The sequence below is a fragment of the Portunus trituberculatus genome, chromosome 48 (genome assembly GCF_017591435.1).
Source record: "Portunus trituberculatus isolate SZX2019 chromosome 48, ASM1759143v1, whole genome shotgun sequence".
In the NCBI taxonomy this organism is placed as follows: Eukaryota; Metazoa; Arthropoda; class Malacostraca; order Decapoda; family Portunidae; genus Portunus; species Portunus trituberculatus.
In genome coordinates, this window is record NC_059302.1 from 12,340,400 (window position 1) to 12,354,307 (window position 13,908).

The 13,908-nt window shown below is 42.8% G+C and overlaps 1 protein-coding gene across 1 annotated transcript; it reads right to left on the reverse strand.

The window, feature by feature from the left end:
- Window positions 1-674: 674 nt before the first annotated feature.
- On the reverse strand, window positions 675-1,366 carry LOC123498848 (pleckstrin homology-like domain family A member 1). The gene is made up of 2 exons (XM_045246319.1): window positions 1,224-1,366; window positions 675-1,108 (listed from the first exon to the last, which is right to left on the reverse strand). The coding sequence occupies exons 1-2, from the start codon at window positions 1,230-1,232 to the stop codon at window positions 860-862; spliced, it is 258 nt and encodes an 85-aa protein (XP_045102254.1). The 5' UTR covers window positions 1,233-1,366; the 3' UTR covers window positions 675-859.
- Window positions 1,367-13,908: the final 12,542 nt, after the last annotated feature.

The window sequence follows — 13,908 nt, forward strand, 5'->3', positions numbered from 1 at the left end:
GTCTAACAGGTTGGATGTCTTGCTGTGTTGTTTTCATAAAGTCCAAAGATTGGTATGGTTTGGAATGCCTTCCTATGTGTCACTCCCTCTCCTCAGTCTCCTGCCACTGTAAGAAATTGGATTAAATCCCTTTGTGTTATTTGCTTGACCTACAGTAAGATACTACTTCTTAGTACTTGTACTCACGCGTCAAAGAGGCCCCTGCTGCCCAAAGCCTGCCACTTCTGCTCGTGTTTCTTATCGGTGAGGTTTCTTGAAGTCTAATTTTAAAGACCACAGTTATGATTAGCTAGATTCTTATGACGTTTTCTTGTGTATTGATGGTGCAAAATCCTTAGTAGATTATTAGGATCATGAGAACAGCTTTGAAAATCTTCCTTGTCTTTTCTAAAACCTATTGAAAGTTGTCGAGATGATGATGCCAAAACCGTAAGGGATTAAGACCATAATCACGTTGTTGTTCCATATTTTTTTCTTTTGATTTTTATTGCTCATTTATTACTCTTACTAGTCATTGGTTTCGACCTCGCATCCTTGCACCTTTGAAGTAAGAATCTGAGTTTGCTCCAAAATGATTACTTTCGTTGCCTCACCCAAAAAGTTGTGATGTGACAAATTCGGATACAGGTTCGTAGGATAGCTGGGGTGGAGAGTATACTGAGGCACAATACTCATTCAGTTTATTATTTATTTATTTATTTTTTTTTTTTGTGGTTCATAGGATCATGTTGAAGAGAAGTTGTGGAGGAGGTGAAGACGTAGCAGAGAGTGACGGTGCTGGAAGTTGGTGTGATGTAGGAAAGTCCTCAATAATTCCATGATTCTTTATTCCTGTGTCCTGTTCAGTCTCGTGTGATCGTCAGTGGTAGGTGGTGTAGTGAACGTGGCTGTGTGGGCGACGGTGAGGGCGGTAGTGGCGATGGCTGCTGTATCTATGTCCGTGGCTACCGTAGCGGCCGCCATAGCGCCTACCAGGGAAGGCCTCTGGGTCAGGGAAGGCCTCTGGGTCAGGGAAGGCCTCGGGATCCGGGTCCGGGATGGGTTCTGGCATGGCCTGCACCATCACAAGGGCAGTCAGGGCCACGGCCACCACCAGCAGGAGGGTCAGCTGCGGGAGAGACGTTATGAGTAGTGAGGGCAGGGCAGCACTGTACTTCCCTGTAAGAAAGAGTACTGCATGACAGAGAAGGGGCAGGTTGGGTGCTGGACACCAGACAACTTACTGCTCGCATGGCGTCGAGTGAGGGAGTGAGTGAGGCAAGGCGGAGAAGCAGTTGTCTCTGGTGAGCTGCGAGGCGCCGTCTTGCTTTTATACCTGGACTTCGCAAGGCTTGTTCACTTGGCTGAGCTTCCAGACCGGTAATTCCCGTCACTAATCTTGTGAAAGCCTCAACTTTTTTGTTTCTTGGGTCTTCCCTTTTATTCATTTTTTCTAATTTTTTTTCTGATCAATACGAAGCTCGAGGCTCAGTGAAGAAGACTTGTTGCCGCGCCGCCTGAAGGTCTGCTGGAACGTGTTTGAGCGTAACAATTTTTTCTTGTGTGTGTGTGTGTGTGTGTGTGTGTGTGTGTGTGTGTGTGTGTGTGTGTGTGTGTGTGTGTGTGTGTGTGTGTGTGTGTGTGTGTGTGTGTGTGTGTGTGTGTGTGTGTGTCTGTGTCTGTGTGTGTATTTATCTAGTTGTATTTACCTAGTTGTAGTTTTACAGGGCCTGGGCTTTATGCTCGTGTGGCCCCGTCTCCATATCTACACTTATCCAATCTTACTTTAAAAGTATGCACACTTGTTGCAGACACTACTTCTTCATTTAAACTGTTCCACGTCTCAATACATCTTTGCGGGAAACTATATTTTTAACATCTCTCAGACATCTTCCTTTTCTCAGCTTTTTACTATGCGATCTTGTGCTTCGAATGTCATATTCTTCTCTCAGGATCAGTTTCTCATTATCCACTTGGTCCATTCCGTTGATCAATTTATAAACTTGTATCAGGTCTCCTCTCTCCTTCTTTGTTCCAGGGTTGGTAGATCCATAGCCTTTAGTCTCTCCTCATATGTCATCCCTTCAAATTCTGGAACCATTCTTGTAGCCATTTTTTGTAGTCTCTCCAATTTCCTTATGTGTTTCTTTTTATGAGGGGTCCACACTACTCCTGCATATTCCAATCTGGGTCTTATTATAGTACTTATCAATTTCTTCATCATTTCTTTGTCCATGTAGTGAAATGCTACTCCAATATTCCTTAGCAAATTATATGTTTCTCTAAAAATTCTATCAATATGGCTTACTGGTTGATTGTTTTCTTCCATCGTCACTCCTAAGTCCTTTTCCTTTTTACTTTCTCCAGTTCTACTCCATCTCCCATCTTATAGATTCCACAGGTCGTCTTTCACTCTTTCCCATTTCCATGACATGGCTTTTGTTCACATTGAATTCCATTTCCCACTTTTACTCCATTCCCAGATCTTATTTAGGTCTTCTTGCAGTATTTCACAATCCTCTTTTGCTTTATAACTCTGCACAGTTTCGTATCATCTGCAAACAGATTTATGTAGCTGTTCACTCCTTCTGGCATGTCGTTAATATAAATGAGGAAAAGTATTGGTGCCAATACTGACCCTGTGGCACTCCGCTTTCTACTGCTCTCCACTTGGACTTCATATCTTTAACTACCGTCCTTATTTCTCTCCCCCTCAAATAATTTTCTATCCATCTCAATGTGCTTCCTTTTAAGCCACCCTTCTCCTCTAACTTCCATAGTAATCTTGCATGTGGCACTTTGTCAAACGCCTTTTTTAAATCCAAATAAATACAGTCAACCCATCCCTCTCTCTCTTGTACTCTATCAACTATTCTAGAATAGAAACTCAATAAATTAGTTACACACGACCGTCTTTTTCTAAAACCAAATTGGCTATTTGATATTAATTTGTTGTCTTCAAGGAACTCGATCCATTGTTTCTCTATTATTCTTTCACACATCTTGCATATTACACTACCGGTCTGTAATTTAAAGGTTCTTCCTTCCTTCCGCTCTTATATATGGGAACCACCTCAGCTCTTTTCCATTCTACTGGTACTGTTCCATTTTCTATTGAGCATTTTATGATGTTGTATATAGGACTTGCTAGTTCTTCCCTACATTCTTTCAGTATTCTGCCTGAGACTTCATCCGGTGTCCCGTGATATAGTGTGGCTGTGACAAAGTGTTTAGATGCGTCTTCTGCGCATGCGCGATCCGGGAGTAGACGACGCCGCGGCCTGCTGCGACAAAGTGTGGCATGGAAGCATCCAACAGGATTATGGAGAAGGAATGACATACATTTCAAGGCCCATGTTTAGTGTATCATTGAAAAATGAGCTATATTAACACTGTTTTCAGTCACAGCATATTTTAGGCCACCCATATCAAACAAATAGTGATATTTCTGCTTTGGTTCTTTTTCTACCATAGTGAGGCACTAGTCTTTCCACCGATACATGCTGAAAGCCAATGGCTACTGTAATATTAAAAAAAAAAAAAAATCGAATTGTTTAGATTCACACAATATCACTTGTCACATTCTGTCATAGCTATAGGCATGACATGATATATAGTGTCTGTCGTTCGCTCCCGGGCCGCGCATGCGCAGAAGACGCAACTAAACACTTTGTCACGGGCCACACTTTGGCATGTGACACCAGTCCCATTGCCTTCTCTTCATCCAGTTCCTTCATTAACTCTTTTATTTCAAGCTTGGTTACTTTAATCTCTTTCATATTGACTGTCTCTCTATTACCGTGTGGCCTTTCAAATTTGGATTCCTTAGTAAAGACCTCCTGGAATTTATTATTTAATAGTTTTGCCATACTTTGTGTGTGTGTGTGTGTGTGTGTGTGTGTGTGTGTGTGTGTGTGTGTGTGTGTGCGCGAGCATGCGTGTGTTTCATTGTTTGATCTGCTGCAGTCTCTGACGAGACAGCCAGACGTTACCCTACGGAACGAGCTCAGAGCTCATTATTTCCGATCTTCGGATAGGCCTGAGACCAGGCACACACCACACACCGGGACAACAAGGTCACAACTCCTCGATTTACACCCCGTACCTACTCACTGCTAGGTGAACAGGGGCTACACGTGAAAGGAGACACACCCAAATATCTCCACCCGGCCGGGGAATCGAACCCCGGTCCTCTGGCTTGTGAAGCCAGCGCTCTAACCACTGAGCTACCGGGCGTGCGCTTGCGTGCATGTGCGTGCGTGGCGTAGTGGATGAGGTGGTGAGCGTGGGATCGGGCAGACGTCCACGCGTAGATTCAAATCCCACCATATACCACTTTGTAGCTATGTCATTTGTCGAGAGGTTTAAAGTTGCCTACATGTCGCCATACTTAAGTTCTAGGTGGTTATACCAAAGATGCACTTGGGTGGTGATATGGGCCCTAATATGGGTACCACTATAAATAAAATTGCCTGCGCCACTAATGGGCGGAAGCTGAACATCGCTTCCCACATGTACTCTTCAAGTATGCCTACAGACGCTATAAGCCTTAACAAAAAAAAAAAAAAAAAAAAAAAAATATATATATATATATATATATATATATATATATGTATGTATGTGTGAGGATATTACTTGTAAAGAGGCAGAAAAAAAAAAAAAAAAATATATATATATATATATATATATATATATATATATATATATATATATATTTTTTTTTTCGTTCCTACAAGTAATATCCTCACTTGCCTCCAGTGCCTTTTTCCAATTTATCCTGATATTTTACTCGTTGTCTCCCTCCATCTCTTTTCCCTTATACTATTATTCCATGTAATGAAGTAACCAAATCTAAACGACAGAGATGGAGCGCCCGCTATCTTCCAGTCCTATTACTTAAGAGCTCCGAAGTAATGTGTAATGCACGTGTAAGGCTCGAACATAAGGAATGAAGGCAGGTAAGAGTTATTGCGGCTTTTCATCCTCACGTCGTCCATTTCTGTGCGTCTGTTATATTTTTATCTTCGTTGCCTGCTTATCTGAAAACACAACGCTTGCCTCACCGTCAAAATTTATAAAAAGAAACGTTCGATCGTTATACCAGAGATCGTGACGTCATCTTTCAATTCCTTTGCCATTAGGCGAGGATTGTATTGCATTTCTCTTTTCATGGGATTCCGGGTTCGTTTAATATTCGTTTACTAAGCAAAATGTCACTTCGTGCTTTTAGACGTCTCGTCATCGGTACATATACGAGTATAACTTTCAGACTCCAGATATCCCAATAATTCACTTAACCACTTTAAATTCACACAATCTCATTATCAGTAATAGGCGACTTTGTATTGGGTTATAGGTGATATTGAAAGGTATGCAAAAATAGGGCCCATCGATACTAGGAGTAGCAATAATTAAGCGTTATTGAAAAAAAAAAGTCTGTCACATTTGTACGGAAGGTTCTGTTGAACCGTGAAGAGAAAGTGTTGTCTTGAGGCGGCGTGTGGCTTCTGTGTAACGCAACACTTTAGTGCTGTTAACTTAAAATTGTGGCATAAGTGTGTGTGTGTGTGTGTTTGATCTGCTGCAGTCTCTGACAAGACAGCCAGACGTTACCCTACGGAACGAGCTTAGAGCTCATTATTTCTGATCTTCGGATAGGCCTGAGACCAGGCACACACCACACACCGGGACAACAAAGTCACAACTCCTCGATTTACATACCATACCTACTCACTGCTAGGTGAACAGGGGCTACACGTGAAAGGAGACACACCCAAATATCTCCACCCGGCCGGGGAATCGAACCCCGGTCCTCTGGCTTGTAAAGCCAGCGCTCTAACCACTGAGCTATGTGTGTGTGTGTGTGTGTGTGTGTGTGTGTGTGTGTGTGTGTGTGTGTGTGTGTGTGTGTGTGGTAAGCAGGAACAAGGCAGAACAAGGTGCATTGAGGCCGTACACTACACATTTGGTGAGCGTGGGATCGGGCAGACGTCCACGCGTAGGTTCGAATTCCACTGCATACATCTTTGAAGCTATGTCATTTGTCGAGTGGTTTAAAGTGACCTACATATCACCATGATACCCAGGCTCTAGGTGGTTACACCAAAGATGCGCTTGGGTGGTGATATAGGCTCTAACATGGGTACCACTCTAAATAAAACTGCCTGGGCCACTAATTAGGCAGAAGCTGAACAGCGATTCCCACATATACTCTTCAAGTATGCCTACCGGCAACATCGCCTGGTCACACCACACAACTCTCTGATACATCGATATTTACTGTTTTGTTCATGTATTTGTTTCTTTCCATTAGGACTTTAACTTAATGATACGGCACTCTGGTTCAAATCAAACACAAATTTCTAGCCATTTTATTAATTTATTGGTTTCAAGAAAATACAAATATATCGTACATTACATGGTATGAAAAATCATTTGATCTTTATATTCGGTACTTATTATCTCTTGTGAAAAACTATTTTATTTTATATTTCTATTTCTTATCTATATGTATATAGAGATTTCCTTTGAATGATTCACATAAATTGGAAATTGTACCTGACTTGTACAAATACATTCATCCATCCATTAATTGATTCATCCACGAAAACAGATTATCAAATGTTTTCTAAATGTCTGCAAACTCACGATATAAGTAACTTACAAGCTAATACAGATTATAAACATTTATACCACGTACAATATACAGTAAACCCTCGCTATACCGAACCTCTGTATAACGATTTTCGGATATAACGACTGCATTATTCTGTCCGAACAATCCTCTGATATAGCGAATTCAGTTCGGTAAGTAGCGAATTCGGTTTGGCGCGTGAGGAGCTGTTAGCGTCACACAGCCTCGTGGCCCCGCAGTCCCGCTCGGCTCGCTGCCTCAATCTTCACCCAGTATTCGTTCAGTATTTACAAGTCTATTCATAAGGATGTGTGGAATTCGGGAAGGAAAAAAATTCTCTCCTGGGGTTGGCGGCATTGATTGGCCTGACGCATCACTGAACGACTTATCTGATATAGCGAATTTAGGTCATTATAAAAGATGGATTACCGACCCTTGGATACAACGAACTTTTAGTTATAACGTTAGGCCTTTCCCCCCAATTGGTTCGTTATAGCGAGGGTTTACTGTGTGTAGATTACACATTAACACAGTTTACAATACGTCTTACAGATTGGTTAATCTTACAACACTAACACAGTTTATAATGCAGCTTACACACTATTTAAGCTTACAATGTACGGAGCTTGCAATATAGATAGCTTACACACAATCAAAGCTTACAATCTAGGTAGCTTAGACAATGATACAGCTTATGATATCGACAGCTCACAGACTAATACAGCTTACCATATATAGTTAGCTTAGAAATTAATACAACTAACAATATAGGCAGCTTACAGACTAATACAGCTTACAATCTAGGTACAGCCTTACACACTACTGCTGCTTACAATCTAGGTGGCTTACACACTAACACTGACACTACACAAAGGAGAGTCACCCTTGACTCACCTCCTCACTCCGCGCTGTATCCAAACATCAACTTAAAGAAAAGGACAATAAACACGAAAAAGGACTATTAGCGTGACCCAGTGCCGGCGCGCGGCGATGCCAGCACGTTCATTGCTCCTCCGCAGAGCTTCCATCGTGTCTGGCGTCCCCGTGGCGGCCACTGCTCCCACAGTGGGCGTGTCTCTTGGGAAGCTGGCGTGCCATACTGCAGGACGCGTGGGCGTCGTCCTGCTCCTGGGTGAGGGCGGCACAGGAGCGAGGACGTGGCTGTGCAACTCCTCGAGGGTCCAAATGAGCGCGGGAAGAATGGGAATCGCGCTGGACTCGGGCTCCTGGGCGTCCCGCAGCAGCTGGCAGAGGGCATGCAGGGCAGGGCAGCATGACTGCACCGTGCACCCGATGAGTTATGCCAGCGAGTACACGTTCGACTCTATAGAGCAGTGATAGTCAACCTGGGTGCATGGTGCACCCCAGGGTGCATGATTTTTTTCAAAGGGTACATGGAAATAATGGGGTACATGGAGGGGTACATGACAAGGCTAGTGTGTACAAGAATGCACACTACGAAAAGGTGTTTTAGGAAGAAAATTGTAAGTGTAATGTAAGAAATTAATTTAAATTGAGATTATAGTATTAAAAATATGTGTATTATATTAGTATATTACACTCAGTATTAACTATAGTTACTATACACAGTATAAAGAGCCATTCCCCCCCAGATAGGCAGATACTGCCCCAAAGTGTGGGGAAAAGTATGAGGAATTTGGTATAGGTACTTTTCACGACGGGTTTTGTGACACAATTCGCGCCTCACGGGTTGGCAACATTGCAGCTTGCGGGCCTGCGGCGGTGTACTGGTATTAGACGTGTCACTGGCGCTGGTAGTAGAGGTATACACTCAGTACAGTGCTACCCTCATTCTACCTTCACGTTCCTTCGGACGCACAGTCAAGTTGACTCCCGACTTAACCACTCAAAATCGCTCGTATATTGGTGAGTAGGACCAAGTAGCTATTTTTTATATTTAAAATAGAGACCTAATACTTTTATTTATATATTTTCGGTCTTAAAAATAAAAAACAATGTGATTTTTTTTTTTTTTTTTTTTTTGTCGACGGCGCTAGGGTACATGAATTTTTCAAGAGCTCCCGGAAGGGTGCATGATCTTAGAAAAGGTTGAAGAACACTGCTATAGAGCACGGGGAGAGCGTCCTCTTGCAGGAGCTCCGGTGTCGCCCATGGGTACCTGCAGGGGGGGGCGGGGTGACACGCTGGGAGACCCTATGGTACTGGCGAGGCTGAGGTCAATGATGGTCACTTCTGGACTTAGGTCGAAAAGTTTTATGCACACGTTATTTACTTTGATGTCGTTCTGTGCCACACCTCGCAGGTGGATCTTCTTGAGTGTGCGAGTGACTTGCAGGCACACATTCACGGCGTCCTTGAACCGAGTCAAGGGGCTGACCAGGAAATCTTTGGTGATCTGACCCGCACATCACGTGACCATCTGACAGATCTTGACGCACACGACTACCAGACACTGCACGCCCACGATCTGCAGGGACAGGAGCACCGACGCCTCGGTGAACAGGTCCTCCAGTGCGTTTCGGCAAAAGATCTTCACCACTTCCTGACCGGTGCCGGGCATGCGAGTCCTGCAGTACCAGCGGTAGCTGCCGCGACCAATGCTCTCTTGGTAGTAATCCAATATCCTCCAGGATATTGGATGATTCTTAACGAGAATCCATAAGAAAAGCACGAGAGAGAGAGAGAGAGAGAGAGAGAGAGAGAGAGAGAGAGAGAGAGAGAGAGAGAGAGTTTTCGTTCACTATTCATACAAAAACAAGTATTTTGCCATAAAAAGGCATGCTATGATTTAGCAGGGTTGTATTTTCCGTCGATGTATTTCATGTTCCACTTGTGTCTGCCTATCTGTCTGTCTGTCTGTCTGTCTGTCTACCTGTAACTCTGTCATTCAGTTTCCAGGCTTTTGTGCGTCACGGCCATTCTGTTTGTTAGTAATCAGCAAACCAGCCAGTCTGTCTGTTCCTGTGCCATGCCTTTGTCTGGCCTTGTCCTTTCTCGTCTCCTGTGTCTCTGTCTCTGTCTCTGTCTCTGTCTCTCTGTGTCTGTTTCTGTTTCTGTTTCTGTCTCTGTTTTTGTCTTCGTCCTTGTCCTTGTCCTCGTCCTCGTCCTCGTCCTCGTCCCCCACCCTTCTCTCTCTCTCTCTCTCTCTCTCTCTCTCTCTCTCTCTCTCTCTCTCTCTCTCTCTCTCTCTCTCTCTCTCTCTCTCTCTCTCTCTCTCTCTCTCTCTCTCTCTCTCTCTCTCTCTCTCTCTCTCTCTCTCTCTCTCTCAAATTTTAGATTAATATTAAATTTTATTCTAGATGTCTTTAGACCATCTGATCTATAAGACCAATAGACATGGGACGAGTTGTCTGGGACCGTTGTATGTGTGTGTTTTATGTTTTTTATGTTTTGTCATAGTCGGCGGCATTCACTAAATGTTTGTGTCTTATCTCCATGGAGATCATCATCACGTTAATTTTGTCGTGTGCAAGTTTTCCCATTCATTCATTGATTTATTTTTTGTCATGATTGTGCTCCATCTTTTCTCCATGACAGTGGACAGGCAAGCTGGTGATGAAGCAGGATATGTTGAGGTTGTCATTGTAACAGTGTTTGTACATTGCTCTGTATCTTGAAGTCAGCGATCCCTTTATCGTATTTTGTTGGCGTCATCAATCCTTTCGTAATTTAGGGTTGTTTTATTTTTCTTAAAACTTTCTGCAGGTTGATAATAGTCTTGAACGCGACCCGTCGCTTACACAAAAGTTTTCCTGCACTTTCTGCCGAACATTTGTTGTGATCCGAGCTGTTGCACGACGTTGCACAAATTGTCTAGCTACTGGCTATAAATAGTCAAAGGTTTTTTCTATCTTTAATTAACAAAACTAATATCTATACATAAGGTGTTCGATACGGCGCCGACAAGTAACAATCACAACTCTTTCTGTTGCCTTCTCCACTGCAATTATTACAATTTCTCTTACAAACATCCTTAAGAATTGCATTAATCTCGTAGATATTCTCGCATCAAAACGGATTTCACTTCAAACATCATCCACTATATCTTCATAACGTATTACAACATCTGAACCCGGTGCTTTATTTCTCCGTAAATCTCATACGTAGTACGTACAATATTACCCCTTTTTCCCAGCTACCCGTATATAAGGATGACCTTTACTTGGTACATGAATGCAAGCAACCACATGACGTACCACCAAATATATTACCATACACATATAATTACCAGACTCCGTTTAACAAAATGACAACGTAACACCACCAAAATATAATGACAAATATTGACTTCCCTCAAATAATCTCTTTCTCTTGGTACCCATACATGGAACCACGTTAACTTCGCACACAATTACACACTAGTAAATATGTTATGTAACTTATTCGTCAGAGCAACACACATGCACATACGTAGGTATCCGTATACAAATTCCCTTACTCATAGATGAAAACGCAAGTATATAACGACGTCATTATGAACCAAAGTACAACCACATAAACCATAATAAACTAATACCACATAATACCTAAACCTCCTATCATGCTTCTTCCTCCATTCTAATTTACCTCAAAGACTGCATTGCAACTTATAAGCTCCACTTACTGGTTATATATGAAGTACAAAACGCCGCCCTCAGCTATGCAGCCGAGGGTGGCCCGCTTAGAGCCGCGGTTGTCCTCTCTGCTCTCTCTCTCTCTCTCTCTCTCTCTCTCTCAACCTCTACAATTTCCTTCAGGAACTTATGGGGCGTGTCTTGACCCACACAACACGCCCCTCAGAATGTACCATTCACCAATCAAGTACAAGCTCAAATGAACTCCACGTGTGGTACGAACAACATCCAAGACGACAACACTACCACCGGATGTTTACATGACCTTTTGACCCTCCTGCCCTTCCTAATCTCTTTTATGGCTGGATACGGTTACACACCCCATACTGGCGAACTAGCATACTTCCATATATCTTTATTTCTTGTTTCTTATATTTTTCATATTTCACTTATGATGTGCGCATCTGACACATTGATAAACATGGCTTGGACGCACAGGTAAGCAGTCCCCTGTTCGCACTTGTCTCTCTAATCGTAGACGAGTCATACTAGCTAAAAAAAAAAAAAAAAAAAACACACACACATTGATGTCCTCATGATCGATTGGTCGGGAAACAGAGACCTTTGTTTCCGGTGCAGAGACTGTCACGAATGTCTTTGAGAGACACGTCCTCCAAACAAGAAGCTGAAGTTTGGCTTAGAAACAAAGGTTTTAGATATCAGTTTAATCATGACAACCTGTACAAATAATCGGTAAATTTCATTATTATTATTTCTTGATGTGCTTGCCTCTACGTACTGCAATGGGTGAGCGCTCGTCGTGTATGTGCTGCGATGGTAGAATTCTTGCATCGCTGCGGGCACTCGCTGTTCCCGTAAGGTGTGGCCAGGGTTTGTAGGTTTCATGTAGACGTCGGTGTTGAGGGTTTCTTGGTCTTGTCTTAACAGGATGTCCAGAAATAGTATTGCTCAAGAACTAGAACATTCTACACAAATGCTACTAAGCAACGGCTTCAAGAAAAGAGATATTGACAACAAAATAAAATGATATAAAAAGAATCATTGACCGCTTGTACCAGAAAGGAGCTACATGAAAGAAAGAAGTACGCCAGCGCTAACAAGGAAGAAAAATAATTATGAAACAAATTTTGAAGTACATCACACCAGGTGACCTCGGATAACGCCTGAACTTGGTCATCTACTACAAAAACAAGAAAACAAGCCAGCTCCTCAGAAACAGGCCCAGCGAGACGAAAGGACAACTTTAATCACATGTCATCCATAGCTTCACTTATAAACAAGGGAACTGGGAAGCCCTCCTCGCCACCTATGACTACGGTGAAGTCGTTCACACGCCTCGGCAATCATCTCATGTCAGGCGCCATAAAGAAATTAACATATAAAAAAAGAAGAGTAAAGACACGGTTAACAAGGAAAATATTAGAAGAAAACAAATCATCGCAGCCTTTCCCGACGGCAAGGATGGCTCTTGGAAGTACTATAGTCGTCACAAAGTTAACAAATCTAGAATAGCTGCTCGAACCTTAAACCTTTCTGTAAGTATGTTGCGTCAAAATTGAACATATGATAGCATGAAGGATGTTTATGTATGTCTTCATTGTTCAAGTGAAGCGAGAAAAGTTTTATTGCCAACTTTTGGAGTGTGTGGTACTTTAATTAATTGTATATGAAGTGAGATAAGTAGTCCTTAATCTACCTCATGTCGGTGTCTGCCTGCATCTGCACACCTGCGTGAAGTCTCTCTATTAAACTAAGGGATTGTCTTACTCCCAACAATTTAAATCACCTTTTGTTTGATGTGCAGGAATTACGGTGACAGCGTTGCCCTAACCCAGCCCTTACGTGTATGGTCAGGCTGTGGATCCTAACGCGGGAAGAAACGTCATTATATATGTATGTATGTATGTAATTCGGACCCAACAGGACATTCCACTTGGCAGGTAGCAATGGTATATCCTTTACGGCACGGTACGGCGAGTAAAGTGGGAAAAACATAGATCTCGTTAGTTTTTACCTCAGTTGTATTGGTTATCATTCCCTTTCTTTCACACACACACACACACACACACACACACACACACACACACACACACACACACACACACACACACACACACAGAGAGAGAGAGAGAGAGAGAGAGAGAGAGAGAGAGAGAGAGAGAGAGAGAGAGCATGCGTCATGACATTGTTGAGTCCTCCCTGCGTCCCAAGTGGTGGTCTTCCGGGGAGGGGTGTCATGTGCGTGGCTTGACTGGAAGAAAACTGGCATCGTGTGGCTTACAAAGGATAACTAAGGTCTGTATCCTGAAACGCTTTGCTCTCTCATTACAACTACAAATTACAACGTTCACAGTGATCTAATTGTTTTTCGGGAGTATTTTCCCCATTGATGACGGAGCATTCTTGTTAATCTGTGACTGGGAACTGGCTATTTTTTTTTCATTTATTTTGCCCTTGGTCAGTTTCCTCTCCTGCATAAAAATAAACTATAACCATAAAAACACTGAACAACCTGTGTCACTTCACTTAGAGCCATTAGTAAGTATGCAGTGGTGCGGCGCAGAAGTGTTAAAGTATATTGTCCTTGGAGAGGCGGAGGGGAGGTGGCTGGTATCTCTTCCTCACTTGTTCCTTTACTACCACACTGAAACAAGAGTGGTGTGGTGTGGTGTGGTGTGGTGTGGTGTGGGCTGGTATCTCTCCCTCACTTGTCCTTTACTACCACACTGAAACAAGAGT